This window comes from Balaenoptera acutorostrata, chromosome 1, assembly GCF_949987535.1.
Source record: "Balaenoptera acutorostrata chromosome 1, mBalAcu1.1, whole genome shotgun sequence".
Lineage (NCBI taxonomy): Eukaryota > Metazoa > Chordata > Mammalia > Artiodactyla > Balaenopteridae > Balaenoptera > Balaenoptera acutorostrata.
This window is the reverse complement of record NC_080064.1, coordinates 52,831,971-52,848,753: the sequence shown is the minus strand read 5'-3', so window position 1 is coordinate 52,848,753 and position 16,783 is coordinate 52,831,971. Positions and strand designations below refer to the sequence as shown.

The 16,783-nt window shown below is 39.6% G+C and overlaps 1 protein-coding gene across 4 annotated transcripts in view; it reads right to left on the bottom strand.

Moving 5' to 3' along the window:
* Positions 1–16,783, bottom strand: part of NFIA (nuclear factor I A) — a 379,131-nt gene that overhangs the window by 128,901 nt on the left and 233,447 nt on the right. For 3 of the 4 annotated variants that reach the window (XM_057547737.1, XM_057547732.1, XM_057547728.1), the window contains exon 4: positions 13,921–13,995. The exons of the other annotated variant lie outside the window; for it this stretch is intronic. In XM_057547737.1, the coding sequence (XP_057403720.1) occupies positions 13,921–13,995 (75 nt within the window). The remainder of the gene's footprint in view (positions 1–13,920; positions 13,996–16,783) is intronic. 4 annotated transcript variants of the gene reach the window in all.

Genomic DNA, 16,783 nt, shown 5'->3' with positions numbered 1-16,783 from the left:
ACAGGTGAAGGAAGAAAACTACATGCGTGCGTGTGGTGTGTCTACTTCTCAGAGAGAGAATTAAAAAATCATTAAGCCCACAGAAATGTTCCTTAACTTGCCTGTATATTTACTTCCTGTGATCCACTTAGTACACTGTAGCTATAATCTAAAAAAGAGCATCCAAATTCTGCCTTCTTGAAAAGAGTCTTGTAAGGAAACATCACCCGGTGCTGTCTGTACGTATGTTTGGCATGAATGTCAGCTTATTGGTGTGGATTCTGATTCAGTGATACTGTGACAGCCAAAGAGAAAGCCTTATATCTGAGGGTAGAGGTCACAGTCAAAGTATCCTTGCAATGGGTTGGGTATTCTCAGCGCTTCTAATCTGAAGAACAGGAAGAGCCTTGACAAGTAACCAAGAACTCAAAAGGTGTACTTTCAGCAGGCTTTTCTGAGTACCTGGGGTCCATGTTTTGAGCAGCACTTTACTATATCTAACTTAAGCCTCAAAAGAATCTTTTCAGGAAAGGTACATTTTCTAGATGAGGAGAACTAAGCCCTGGAGTGAGGTTAAATCACTTGTCCTGGATCACAGAAAGGCAAGAAAGAAAGAGAGCCAGAATTAAAATTCAAGGATGTCTGACCTCGAAACCTGTGCTTTTCCTGCGGCAGCACCCTGACTTTCACGTACAAGATTGGCCTTAAACTTGAGATGATAAAAGGGTATGTAGTATCTCTGTCCCCACAGGGTTTACAACCTAGCAGAATAATAAAATAATACCTGAATATCTAATGCAAGGCTGAATGTGTTAAGTCTCATAGGCAAAATGAAAAGAATGTGTTAGGAAAGTTCAAAGGAGTAATAGATCCCACTGGCTTGTGGGATCAGAAAAAGGGTTAACTCCAGGAAGGGTGGGTGCTTAAGCTGAGCCTTCAAGGATCGTTGGAATTGAAAGAGGCCCAGAAGGAGATAGGAGAGGGTTTCTAAGCAAAAGAGTACGTACCTAAGTTTGGAGGTAGGAGGTAAGTGGGTGATCTGTGGAAACCATGACATTTTCTGAGTAGCGGGGTGATAAAATAATTGTTGAATCTGAGGAATGTTAATATAACGACAGCATACAGAATGCGCATAAGGGGACCAAGACTCCGGAGGTGGGGAAGTCAGTTGGTAGGTTGGTTCAGGAGTCCCGGCGAAAGGGAATGGAGACCTAAACTACACTGTCAAGGAAGAAAATAGAATTTTCACAATTGGTATCTGTCACCTCTTTCTGGATAGTAAACAGGTATAAAAGACATGTTTCTAATTATACACTATGGAAGGGCATAAACGAGCAAATGATTATACTATTCTAATAAATATAAAATATCAAAAAGATGTATATAACAAAATATGCTTCTTAGCTAACGATGGTATTACGTCCTTTTTGCAAATTAGGGAAATAAGTTGTCGAGAGGGGGTTAAATGATTTGTCAGGTGTCTGTCCAGGATGTCATGCTGGGCTTCTGAAGCTAATGACTAAACTACCTGCTGGTGTGGTGCAGAGATTATAGCCACTGCCAATCAAACGTGGGGATGTCAAGGAAGGATTGGACCAACTACAGCATTTCCTGTCTGCTCTGTATATTGTGAAACCTGATTTTGCTCCATGTGTACTTGACCATAGGCTTCATCATTCTTTAATTAACTCATACATAAGATTTTTCTACCCAACTAGATGGAGTGCAATTTGACCTCTGTAAAGACAGACATCCCAGGGCATAGAAAAAGTGCTGGTCAGGGCCTGGGAGAGATTGTTTAGAGTCCAGCTCTGCCAATAACCACGTGCAGAACTTGGTTAAGTCACTTAAACACTTTGGACCTCATAATTCTAATATTCATTATGATAAAAGTGAAAATTCATCACCACTACCACCAGCACCACCCATCACTGCTACAGCTATCACCATCACAACAACAAGGACTAACATTTACTAAGCATCACTTTTGGGCAGACACTGGGCTAAGAGCTTTAAGGACCTCATCCTATTTAATCCTTACAACACCACTAGGAAGGACTGAGGCACGAGGAGGTTTAGTAACTTTCCTAGGTCATGAAGTCAGAGGCCTTATACCAGATGGCCTTTAATCCTACAGATCCCACAGCCTCTTTTATGTTCCCAAACAGCTGATGATCAGTAAATATACTTTGAATTAAGAAGAGTAAATAACTACCCTCCCCCTCCATTTGCACCCCCTCCCCCAAACTTTAAGCAGCGCAAAATGACACTTAGAAATCTGTAAATACACATAAATAGTGAGAACTGGCTTCTCAACTCTCTTAAGTGGCACTGCGATTACTCCAGCCTGAAGTATTTGTGGATTTTGTTCCACCGAGGAGTTTTCCTCCAAAGGTTAACGTTGGGGAATTGTCTCTTAAGATGTTATTCCTAAGTCAGTCATCCCCCTCCCCCCGCCCCTTCTTTCCTGTCAGGAGTATAATGTAGTCTTTGTGTCATTTCTTAATAAACGGTTTGCTATTAAGGAATCATTACAGTAATGTGGGCTATTGGAAGAAAGGGGTTACTTTAGTAGCCAACCCTCTTAATGACCTGCTCTTCTGTACACATTAGTAGTTGGATAAGGTTGTGGTTATTGAACTTCTGCCATCCACCAGAGACAATCTGCTCAGGCTTGCATTGCTGGAAAGAGAAGATGATGGAAAAAAAAAAAACTCTATCCAAAATTTCAAGCTACTCTGCCTGGGAGATAACAGTGTACTGAGTTCACAACTTGTTCAGTGGGAATCAGCGGGAAGCATTAACTAAATGACTAGTGCGGCCGGCCTATGGCTAACGGCACCTCTTCTCTGAGACGCTGCCTTCAGTTGAATTCACCACATATTTATGGAGCACCTTTAATATGCCAGGCTCTGCTCCAGATGCTTGAGATCCATCAGTGGACAAGATATATAAAAACCCTTGCCCTCGTGGGGTTTACATTTTAAAGATTAACAGTCATAGCTGGTCTTTCCTCAAATTTGCGCGGCAACTAAAGAAGATGGAATATTGGCTAATAGGTATCCCCCCAAAAAGACTATCAGGATTTAGTACTGGATTTCCAACTTGTAAAATAACTATTGAAAAAAAAAAGAGAGAGGTTTATTTCTCTCTAGATTACGTACTCTAATGTACTCACTGAGACTTTGGGAACTTGTACTTTAAGACTGGGGCGGGGGAAAAAAGTCCAACAACAGCACATAGTTCTATGGGCCCAGCACAATTTAGTGTTGTTTTGCATTCTAGCGGCACAGATCTTGTAAGAAAGTCCATGCCACTGGCACAAAAGGAGTGAACATGGGAAAATACTTGTTCTTCTTTCTATCAAAGGCACAGTTGTAAATGCACAATGGTATGAAAACTCAAGCAAATCTGGAATCATCGTTAAAGGGAATTAACTTGGAAAGTAATTTGTGGCAAGAAAATTCAACTCCTTTGTTATCTTCCTTTTACTGTAATATGCTTCCTGAACACTGCTTATGAGAGAGGGCTCTTAGAAAGAAAAAAGTAAGTATAGTAAAATTAACTCATTTTATCAATTTGTGCTCTCGGCCAGAGTTTCCTGACTGTGGCTTCGAAGGGCTGTAAAACTGATGAATTTGCATGGAAAAAGAAACCAGTGTAAGTAATTTGTATAAGAGGGAACACGGGCATAGACTGCTATAATTCAGACACCCTGCAGATAGCAGACTGCTGCAGTGTGAGCAGTTATGGGTTAGAAAAATGACCACACGGCAGTCAGTCTGACTTGAATGCAAATCAATCATAAAGGTACTTTCTCTGCAGCTTCTACGCCACGGTCTTCAGCAACTCCTTTGCCAAGCAGATTTCTAGTTTGTAAACCGTGTGCTGATCTCCTTTCCCCACTCTTCCATTCTGAAAGGTCTGACCCAATGCAGGCTTGGAGTATGTTTTTCCAGAATGGAACATAAAAGAAAGGCACTGAACCAAAGCAAGGGTTTCCCTCCAGGTGAAAATGAACTTCCCTGCTATTATAAGATTGAAGCAATGTTTCATTATGAAATGTAGCATTAGGTGCCAAAAGCAGCTAACACAGAGCACTGTTTTCACACATTCACGTTTTGAGGACACAGGGTAAGGAATATGTAAATTTGTGGTGGCAAAGAAGGTAAATAGAGGAATTTTTATTTCTAAAACAATGTTTTCCTTTTACGAAAATAGGAACCATTCACTGATACCCTCTTCCTCCCCACTATGAGCCATGAAGATGGTTTATCTTTGATAGATAATGACTGTGAGTTCAATTTGTAAATAAAGCGTATTCAGGCACTTTATCGCCATAAAGTCCAGTCTTGGATCTCAGTAAACTTACATATCTACTCTATAAAGGAAGGAACTGTCTCCTACTTACTTCTGTATTCTCAGCACGCAGTGAAGGATGCTTCATATATTCACATGCAACAAATGTTTACTGAGTTGAACTAAAATTATATGAGCTTCTTAATGAAAAATGGTGAAGAACTAGTACTTAACGAGTATTTATTAAGAGCCAGGCAATGGGATAGGTGTTTTACCTGAATTATCTCATTTCATCCTTGCATGGGGACATGGAATATGCACTTGTATTCTTCTCATTTAGAAGTGAAAAGGGAGCTTCGAGGTTAAGTAACGTGATCAAGATCACATAGCTAAGCATGTGACAGAGCAGGGACTTGAACCCAGATATCTCTAGATACCTGCCCGAAGAAACAGAGGGGAAACCCACATTTCTAGTCTCCTTGTCTTTCCTTCATCATTGGTTACTGGGGAGATGAATTCAGTAAGATTGAAACAGAGAAATATTTATCACCTACCACTTAACTGGCAAAACAACTATCTCCTTGTTTTTTACAGGTCTTTAGAGTGGCAGGCAGTGCTTCACTGGGTGAAGGGCCTGACACCTGGTCCTGCAGAGCAACCCACAGCGGGGTGAGTGATGCTGACGGATCTCTTGCATTAGTGGCTTCTGCCTTTGGGACTGAAATTGATTTTCTGCATTTTAGAGTATCATCTCTTCTTAGCTTTTGGTTGAGGTCAAATGTGGTACCCGTTTAGTATATGATACAGCCTCAGCCATGGGATTAAGTCTTCTCTGACAGGGAATAGATATGATAGCCTAAGAGGTCTTTTCACCACAATGATCTATAAACCAAGGACGGGCTTCTAAACATAAGCCCCTTAACCAGGAGTGCACTGGGACTATCTGACCATTAGCAATTAGGAAACCAAACTATGTCAACAGAGTCCCATCCCAACAACCTACAAATCCAGCTGTCTGCAATACTTCTCAATATTTTCACCAAGAACTATTTAATTTTTTCCCTCCTCCATCTATTGAAAAATTCTGGGTGCTAATATGTCCTCACACCAATCACATACTGGATTAACTCAGTTCCCAGTATTTGACCTAATATGTGGCTTTTCTGAGTGTGAACCCCCTCAGTCTCGTCCTAGACATGCCTATAGGGTCATCAGCAACACTCTTTGTAATCAGCAAGAGTTATAGTGAGGACAATATATTCCAGCCAAAATCTCAATAATATTTGCAGTCTTATTGTGTCAGGCTTTTGGAAAGCCCCCAAATGCCTTTTAGTTCCCCAATGTTACCTATTGGATATGAATATCTGCTCTTTAAAAATTGAGGCTTATGAGTGCATAAATGAAGATTTACTAAAAACCAACTGGCAGTAATGACCTCCAGCATACTGGAATTTTTACACCCATAATGAAAGAGAAAGCAAAATTTTCAAATACTATAGAACCAAATACTTGGAAAAACTCTGATAAAAATAACCATGGTGTGTCTGGCCACTTAAAAAGTTGTTAACGTGTCAATGTTAGACCGAGAATTTTTAAACATCTTGTTATCCATTCTATACCCTGGAAGAGAAATTCCAAGAATAATGCAGAAACATAGGCTTTGGCTGAAAACGTGAGGAATAAGAATTTTCTGGCTTCCTAAAGCAGATGAATTAGATCTAGTATTGGCATGCTCTTTTTCTATCGGAATTACTAACTCTGAAAGGGTCACTAGAATGGTCCTTGTAATAAATTGATTTTTAGAACATGAATTCTAAAATCAGTCCGTCTTAATTTATACACACACACACTCAGCACATATAGACACACATACGCATTTTTAATAAATTTGCTGATAGTGTGGTCAACTCAAGGATCAGCTCTGAGTGAAAGATCGGGGACAGAGGCTTTGTTCAATAATAATCATAGTAGTTACCATTGTTGAGCATCTACTATGTGCTAGACTCTTGACATTTTCTCACTTCATCCTTGAAACACTCCTGAAAGGTGTTTCTTTCTTTTTTTTTTTTTTAACATCTTTATTGGAGTATAGTTGCTCTACAGTGGTGTGTTAGTTTCTGCTTTATAACAGAGTGAATCAGCCATACATATACATATATCCCCATATCTCCTCCTTCTTGCATCTCCCTCCCACCCTCCCTATCCCATCCCTCTAGGTGGTCACAAAGCACCAAGCTGATCTTCCTGTGCTATGGGGCTGCTTCCCACTAGCTATCGATTCTGAAAGGTGTTTCTATTTCCAGCACTCAGACTTAGACCCAGCACACAATTGGTACTTAATAAATCTTTGCTGATTGAATAAATGATGGTTACCTATCAGGAGAACACAGCTGAGAGGGGTTAAATGTTGCCCAAAGTCACTTGGTAAGGCCAGATCCCCAAATCTATTATCCTGGACTATTTTATGATACCATTATGCCATCTTGCATATAGATTTTATATAATATATTATCCAAAGCAAAAATTACCTAGAAAAGATGAGAAATAGGTGAATATATGAAAAGAGATCGTGATAACAAAATAGTATGTACATCAAGGTGTTATGTGTTTTGCTTCTCCCTGAGTCAAACCTTTACCATAAAAATGTTCATAGTCTGGTAAACTTAGTAGGAGCTTCAGCTAAGAAAAGAAAACAAGAGGCCCTCTAAATCTTGCTATGAGAACTCACTGCCAGCTCTAACCAGGAAGGCTGTAGGGGTATGAGTGTAAGAGAAAGGACAAGACCTTCATGCACAGTATTGGCTGATGGGTCTGCTGATGTCATAAGCTTGTTCTTATCATAGCTCTAATTTCAGCCGACATGGTGGTCATAACACGGCTGCCAGAGCCCACACCAAACACAAGGTATATGCACATTTCAATTTTTAGGTAAGGGTGGGAACACCTTTTACTTTATGGGGCTCTTTCTCTAGTGGGTGAGGAGAGTAGGACAGAACAAAAAATCATGTTTGGCCACACATACTGTGAGCTGGGATTCAGAAGGAAGAGTAGTTGACGAAAATTTCCTGCTACTGTCAAGTTCATTCTATTTGTTGCCAGCTTTACTGTTCAAATATTCACCCCAAATATGTCAAGAAAATTAAAGGAAAAAAAAATGATACAACAAAACATCCTTTTCAAGTAATTCAATTTCAGTATTTATTTTGAAAATTTATTGAATTATAGTAGAGGAAACCCACTAAATTAAGCCAGCCAGACTGGTATTTTTCTTCCTAAGAGTATGGCAATATTTATTATTTTGTCTCTCCATGAGGGGTTGATTAAAACTAGAAAAAGAAAACATTTGCAATGTCATAATATATTCAGAATAAGGTGGCTTAGACTGGCAAATGAAAAACTATATAGGGTCAATCAGTATTTTCTATTCCATAATGTAACAGGTTTTCTTGAAAAACTGCATTCTGGAGATAGGCATTATGATTTTTTTAAAGGGACTCCTACTCTTTTGTCTGCTGCACACGGTACCCTTACTCTGCAGGAGGTACCATTGACTTCTACAGAGAGAAAAAGTGTGATGTTCATTTTAAAACGACTAGTAGAGCCTGCTATTGACCATCTAATTATGCCGAGTTCCATTTATAAACATAGCTAACCACTAAGTTTATGGAGACTTTGTGTGCTGCTTTAATAGGATATTGATTGAGAGCATAGTTTGAGTGGACTGCCATTGAATTGTGTAACGGCAAACAAGAGGCAAGGTCACAGCCACTGTTCATGCTAGGGCTGCAGTGTATTTTTTTATTATAATCTTTTTGTTTCTTCCTTTCATGCTCAAGCCCAAATGGCTTCTTTCGAAAGAAGAGCTTGCGTAAGAATATAACCTGATTTTTAAAAATAATTTCCAATGCCATGATCAAAGGTGAACCAACAGGCCACCTATTCAGAAAAGAAAGTTTCAAATCTATTCCACTTTAACAAAGACCTAAAATCTGGCAAATAAATGGCACTCCAAAGGACTGGGACATCCGGAATCCCTTATCCTACACCAGTTTCCTCATGAGTCCTTCTTTGCAGGAATGTTTCGTAATTTTCAAGTTTGGGCTTGTCCCTACCAAAGATCTTCGTTTCCTTATTGTACCTTGGAGCCGAGTTAATTCTGTTGTAGTAGCGCCATCACGGCAGGTTAGACTATTGCCAATAGTTCCTACTAAATTGCTGGTCAGAAAATCCAAGGGTGTGGATATGGGCCCCCAGAGACACACAAAGGACCTAGAAACTTAAGAAAGAATTTTACAAATGAACTGCAATTTGGATCTTAATGACAAATCTCGTGTAAGAATACAGAAAGAGTGCACATTTCTAAGGCAGAAAACAGCCACTAGGGTGCCACCTCATGCCAGGCTGAGGCGTATGCCTTGCTCCATTCACTCCCACTCTCCATTGACAAACAACTCGGGAATCCTGTAGCCACCCAGCAGCCTAGCTTTGTGGCAGAGCCAGGACGATTCAGCTGCTGGATTTTAATAGATTCTGCAGCAATGCAACAGGAACCCAGAATCAGTCTGGGTAACTGAGAGTGGTTTTCACACCCAAAGACTCTAAGGCTGGCCACAGTGTACTGAGAACCCTGGCTTTTCAAAATTCCAGGGCCATGAAATCATACCCAGCCACGAAGTTTACTTAACCCTTGCAGCCAGCTCGGGTGTACAAACCACTGCTAGAAAATTAGAACCCGTCAGGCCAGAGTCACAATGGCCTGTGTGTATTTGCGGTTTTCCTCTTTCCCAGTGAAGTATTTAAGGTTTCAGAGTCACTCCACCAACTTCAAATGAAAGAGTCAGCACTTTAGAAGGATATGGGCAGAAGTAGTGGATTTTTTCGGGAGGATTTTCTGGGTGCATACCAGGAAGGATATTTGACAGCCTCAAAGCACACACTTTGAGGCAAACACTGGTGCAAAATAAACAAGAGAGGGTGCTGACAGAGAGCTATCTAAGCAGCATCATTTAGCCACCAGTAGAGTGGGCTCTCTTTGTAGCAACTTCATGGGAAAGAGACCCATCTGAAAATGCTTCTAGAAGGCTTTGTTTGAAAATGCAGCATCATGTAAGAGCCATTTCAACAGATGGTTCCTGTCTCTTTCCTCACAGTCTTATGCTAAAACAACTTTAATGATTCTGAACCTCAACGTTAGCACTTATAAACCCCCTCCCCCAGAGCAGAGGAGACTTCTCTCTCTCTCTGGCAACGTGTCTAGTGGTCTGTATGTCGCCCTCCCTCCCCCGGAACAAAGTAATAAATAACCAGAACTACTTTCAGATGGTCCTAGCACATGGGGGAAAAGGTAGGAGGAGAATGAAGATACATTTACGTTTATGCTACAGTACTCTCTTTGCTGCTAAGAGAAACAGAACTCTCCTTTCTTGCCTTTCACGGAGTCTGGATGATGCAAAAAATTAAAAGGTAGGCAGGCAGGAGGCAAGGGTAAGAGGCAAATTGGTGGGAGACTGCAGCAGGAGGCCCTGATTCCAACAGCCCCGTGCATCTGAGCAGGATGATTTCATGTCAAGCAAACTTGTCGCCTGACCCTCACCTCTGAATGTGCAAGGCTAAGCCAGCAGCTTTCTCTTGAGTTTCTCGGCCATGGCCACCCTGTAGTAACACGATTATAATCAACAAACTTAGCACAGTTATTTCAGTGAATCCTCATGACGAAATACTGAAATAGCATCTCCCTCCTCTATTAAATTTGAAAGGAGGAAAACTAAAAACAGAAACGAACTGGAAACCTGGGGAATGTCAATATTTGTATTAGCAAATTTAAAAACTGAATTCGAAAGATCCAGAAAGAGGGAACATTTTCAAGCTAAGGCCACCATTAGCGTGAAATTTCTGGGCCACGTATGTGGTCACAGGTGTGACTGGGGGGACTGGGTGGGGCTGGGATAGACGGGAGGAAGTTAAGAAAAAATGTGCAGCACAGTGGAAGAAATTCTAGGACTCTGAGGCCATTAGAAACATCCAGGTGAAAGGCTAAACTATAGAAAGCGTAAAAAGATCACTTGTTGGGGGAGTGGGAAGATGACTAGTTGGAGCACACGTGATTTGTAAGGAAGTGAGACTATTCTGTATGATACTGTAACAGTGTAATAATATGACACTGTAATAGACTATTCTGTATGATACTGTAACAGTGTAATAATATGATACTGTAATAGACTATTCTGTATGATACTGTAATAGTGGATACATTTGTCAAAACACATAGAATGCACAACACAAAGGATGAACCCTAATGTAAACTACAGACTTGAGTTAATAATAATGTATCAATATCAGCTCACCAATTATAATAAATGTAGCACACTAACAAAAGATGTCCATCATAGAGGAAACTGGGGAGGAAGCGATATTGAAAGTCTATTCATTAAAAAAAAAAATCAAACCTGAAAACAAATCCAGGAAAAAAATTGTAATTAAGTATTTTACTTATTTTGGTTTACCTGAAAATCACTTAAACTTTTTTTTTTTAATGCACATATTAACAATTGAAAAGTTTATCAACCCTAATAAGAAATGATAATTTAATAAAAGCGCAGAATCTTTGGATTGTTTAGTTCTATAATGCAGTTAATAGGAGAGGTCATGACAAAAATGTCTACAGGCAGCTAGCTGAGTACAGTAAAGTGAAAAGAGCAAGTTTCTTAACTTTGAGCATCACCGACTCCTTCACCTATTAAAAGGGGCAATAACGGCAACCATGGGAGGACTGAACGGTGCCTAGCACAATGCCGGCTGCTTGGTGCATGCGTGATAAATGCTGGCTACTGTAATTTTTCATATGTTACATTATGCTCCTACCAGGGCTAACATCATGCATTTAATCAACTTACATGCCAGTTAGCTTATTTCTATCTCAAGGCTACAGAATGTACTCCAGCCCCACTTATCTGGAAAAAGTGTCCACTGCACCTCTAGAATGGATGCTTAGTTCTCCTAATGTGGGGAGGTAGGCAGCGCCGTAAGGAATGGTTAAGGATTTTGACTCCATCCTGTGGTCTGAGTGTTACGTCTTTCAGAAAGGTGTGTGGGTGAGGAAACACGAGCTGGGGGACCCTTCCCTCATCAGCCAAGGCAATCTTGAGACACAGACCCTGAACAAACCTGGATTAAAGATCTGCAGGAGGGAGGGGGCTCTGGATGGCAGTTTGGCCAGAAGCCATGGTTCAGCTGACACAGCCCAGTCCCACTCTTGCCAAACGGTTTCAGTCAGCATGAGGGCATGTGTGGGTGAGTCCTAGAGCAATTACACAGCAGCGTACAGAATCGAAAAGCATTCAGGAGCCCAAGGACGCTCACTATGCCAGGCATCAGCAGCACAGCCCTCTAAACAGGGACAGGAAACAAACCAGGTCCCTCTGTGGATTCAGTGTGTGGTCTGGCCATACCCCCTGGCAATCCTGAAGGCAGGTTGAGAATTCCCTTGGCAACCACGTGTGGTAGACTGAATGGAAATCTAGTCAAGTTTGGAACTGATAAGGCTTGGGATAGAAGACCTTAAAGGGACACAGAGACAGTGGAAGAAGGACGAGATTCTGGGGATGGTTCTGAGCAGTGTGGGCCTTCACATACAAACCCCCAGGCCTCAGGACACTGACAGTAATGAAGACTAAAGGTACGTATTACAGCAGCAAGGGTAGAATAAAAAAGGTCTTGTGCACCAATCTTAAAAGGGTTTTCTTTTCACTCATGAAGGCTATGATTAGATCCCAGTAAGGGCTCTATGAATGAATGTATGCCCCAGTAATGCCATTAGGACAGTTATACTCTAATACATATACTCTATATTACTATTATTATTAAAATTGCAAGAAAAATGTACGATGATGATCACCTTTTAAAAAGTTAAAAAATATACATGCAGATGTATTTTTATTTGTCTATGGCAAATAACTTGGTCATCAGCTGTGCTAGGGCAGTATATATCCTCCAAGTTAACAAGGCAATCTTCTCTGCAGCTCGCTGGTTGGTACTCTAAGCACACTTCATCATATGGCAGCAACTTCGCCATTCCAAGTCATAACTTGCTGCTCATAATGCTTCATTCTTTACGGTTCTGACCCCCTACACCAGAACATCCCAGCATTAACCAAGGGTTCCCAACTGTAGAATTCTAACACCCACGGTTACCTTCCTGCTGTTTTCCCTGTCTAGTCTCAGGTTGTAGATTTCTTCAAGTTCCTTCGGGCTAGTCTCAGAGTACAGATTCTAGTGCTACACAGACTTAGCTTAACCTTTTATCCACTTGTTTGACTTTGGAAAAATGACTTAACTAGACCCTCGATTTAACTCATTTGTAAAAATGAGAGTAATTTCTTAATCTCACATGTTTATTGCAAGGATTAACTTTATGTAACATACATGAAAACCTAGCACAGCGCTTGGAGGATAGACTCTCCCTCCACCCTCAGATCCCCTGCCCACACCTTGTATCCCACTTTCTGGATTTTTAAGAAATAAGAACAGACAGAACCTGAGCCTGTGAGATCAGGATGGCTTGGCTTGCTTGACCTGACATCTTGTCATGAGATTGACTTGCTTACTCGGTCAAGCTTGCAAGACTGTAATACAGTGAATGGAGGGTATGAACTTGAAATAAAAATATTTATTTTTACTCCACCTCATTCCACAAAGAAGTTGATGCAACTTGAAACCAATTTCAACAACGTAAATTTTATCCACCAGTTGTATTTTGAAGTTGAAGGGTGATAAAAAAATAAAATTTTAATATTTAGTATATTTTCCCTTGGTATTGGGACCTAGAACACCATAGTCATTGTAGATACGCTTTTTTTAATGTTAGCCAGAAACTTTTATTTTAATCCATTAAGCCCAATAGGCACAATGCCTAAGGCCTATGATCTTTTCAAGGCCTGCAAAGTTGTTTGAAGCATGATGAAAATTATTATTTTTAGGTTTTTGAAGTATAATTGATGTATGACATTATGTTAGTTTCAGGGGTAATATAGGTATGGTTTTAAATAAAAACAAAGAGATGTTTTTGTGGGAAGGCAACAGTGTGTGTGTGGGGGGGGGTGTGTGTTTACATGGGGTGGAGGGAGGGAGAGGAAGAATCCTATACTTTCTCCTTGGACTGTCTGGATTATGTCATAGCAAAAATACAATCAATGACCCTTTGATCAATGGAACAGGGTGGTGACAGGTACTCTTAATTCACTGTTGTTGGTGATTATTGACAAGCTGGTAATGATCATGCTGCATGGTGTCACTCATGCTAAGGGCATTAGCATTCTTTAAAGGTCAAAAACAAATTCTTTTAAAACTCAGAATTTCTTAGAAATCTGGGAAGCCTCAATTTTTTTAAAACAGGTTCACACTATAAACTAGGGACTACGTGAGACACTCAGGATTTCAGTTCTTTCCCTATGTCTCACATTAAAATGATATTAATTTTTCCTGATCTAAATTCTTGGCTGTCAAACAAACTACGTGGCAAAATTCTTCCAGTGGGAGTATGAAAAGGAGATTCTGAAAGGTATTTATGTCTTTAGGAGGCCTAAGCAAAAGGTAAGCACAAACCCAAGGCAAATCTGTACCAAATCAAAGCAAAATTATACTTACTCTGTGACACTCTTACTAGCTCAGTCACACTAAAAACCCCTGATGTGACAAAACTGTCCTGGAAGCCCAAATGTCCTGGGGAAACAAAAACAAAAGAAGCGAAGTGTCATAAATAGAAGACATCTGACAAGAGAATTTCAAATATTAGTTTCACTGTGATTAAAAAATGTGAAGTCTAATTTCATATTCTGCTCTAGTTAGAGTCATGTAGGAGGGTATAGTCATTTAGTTGCATAGATGGTTTTTTGGTTTGAATCTTTGAATCTGGAGGTTATGGAAAGCTACGACACAACAACTGGGTGATTTTTGAAATGGTTAAAAAAAAAAGTTCAACAGGAAATCTGAAACAAAAGACGATTTAAAATAAATGGTTACCTTGGCTGACCTCTGAGACCTTCACAACTGGGATGAAAACAGCCTACCTAAGAATCAGCTAGGATAGCTAAATTCCCTAACAGTTTTTAAACATTGTTCTCTAAAGAAACATCTGATCGGGATTAGCTATCCATTCCTTCAAACCAAACAAGATGTTCCCCCTTCATTTCTACAGGCACCATAGCATGAATCCTTAAGAAGTCAGGCTGCAAAAGACAAGCCCCAACCCTTGAAACATAAACACAAATTCTTTTGAGCACAAATAAAACTTTATATTTGTTTTGAGACAAGAGTTTTTTGTGGAGGGGTGGGTTGAGCCTTATTGAGAAAAGATAATAAATTAATTGTTCAAAATGACTTACTCTTTGATTTCTGTATCTGCTTTATTTTTGCTGGATATAATTAATTTCCTTTAAGATATCTGATATTACATCTAATTGTCAACTGCTTATTTATTTTTGTGGTATATACAGGAACATATTTATAAATGGCAAGGAATACATAATTTACGAATGTCATTTCCCTCTCTGCCTCTAAAGTTTTCTGATTCTGAGTCTCACAGGTAGAATCTAGTTGAGGGATCTGCTTATAGGGCTAGTGTAATCTCCTGCTTTAAAATTAGGGTCAAGGAAAAGTAGTTGGCTGAAGGGATTTTTTTTTTAAAATAAGTGTTCTTTGAAATAAGAAACATACCTTTAAGAAACGCAATGTAAGAAACTGGACTAGTCTGAATGAACAACAAACAATCCATAAATAAGATTTATGTTATTGATAAAAGCAAGATTTTGCCCACTACTGAAAGGAAGCAAGTTTACCTGTGGCATAGTTTATGCACCAATAAATTTGTTAAATATCATGCACATAAACACATGCAAAAAAAATCACCACGCTTTGTAGAATTATAAATGGACCTACAAATTATTCTTTTTCTTTTGGTTACACTGGACTTTTGCATAAGAAAGATGTTTTGGCTGAGAATTAAAAGACAATTTTCAGTCAATTTTTATATCAAACATACAATCTATGATATTTTAGATGAAGCAGCTCTAATTTTTAGAATATGCAATAATCAGAACTTGCTTTTTAAAAATAAAATGGCACAATGTGTGGTGATGGATGTCAACTGGACTTTATTGTGGTGATCATTTTGCAATACATACAAATTGAATCGTTGTGTTGTACACTTGAAACTCACAGAATGTTTATGCCAATTATATCTTAATAAAAAAAAGAAAAAAAGAATCATGAGATACACCACAATTTTTTTAAAAAGGCAAAATTCATTTGAAGAAGTGCCTAAGAAATTTCACCTTTTAAAAAAACCCACACCCATGTATTTAGTTGACTTTTACTTGGTAAGCGCCTGAGGTACTGCCTCTTGGGTTAAAAGAAATTTCACCTCTTAAAACAACCCACACCCAGGTATTTAGTTGACTTCTACTTGGTAAGCCTCTTGGGTTAAAAGAACCGAGAAGTAAAAATAAATAAATAAATAAATAAATAAATAAATAAATAAATAAAAAATAAATAAATATCTCTAACGAAGTCTTGGCAAAACAGCATAATATCTCTTTCTACTGTGACAACGTTAACATCACATTTATCCCACAGACCATAACAAAGGAAATCCAACCACAACGTACGTTAAGTTTGACTTAAGACCCATATAACAATAGCGAGGAAATTCAGAGCTGAGTGGGAAAATCTGGGTTGATCTCCAGCTCTTGCTCATCTCTGTCTGCGTCACTTGCTTGCGGGCTGATACTTGTTTCAGTTCCAACCTGTGAAATTCCTTATTTTAAGGACGACTTAAAATGAATTTCTGAACAGAGTGAATGTGAACGTACTTTAATCCTGCCACCGGAAAAAGCAACCAATCTATTTTGAAGACTTAGTTTAGTTTAGCATGAGGACTTGGGAGGGGGAAACCTGAGGGCTCATCCGTTCAAACCATCATCCTCTCCTGATTGTTCCTTTTCTTTTTCTTTTTTTTTAAATATTTTTATTTATTAATTTGGTTGCACCGGGTCTTATTTATTTATTTATTTTTATATTTATTTTTGGCTGTGTTGGGTCTTCGTTTCTGTGCGAGGGCTTTCTCTAGTTGTGGCAAGCGGGGACCACTCTTCATCGCGGTGCGCAGGCCCCTTCACTATCGCGGCCTCTCCTGTTGCGGAGCACAGGCTCCAGACGCGCAGGCTCAGTAGCTGTGGCTCACGGGCCCAGTTGCTCCGCGGCATGTGGGATCCTCCCAGACCAGGGCTCGAACCCGTGTACCCTGCATTAGCAGGCAGATTCTCAACCACTGCGCCACGAGGGAAGCCCCTGTTCCTTTTCTTTTGTCCATCTCTTCAATGCTGGTGTTCTCCAGCATTTGTGATCATCTCTCCTTATATATATATTCCCTATGTTATTTTCTTTATTTCCATGATATCAGCTACCAGGCTTGACTGTGATATTTGTGAAACTAGAAAAATGCTTGCTTCAC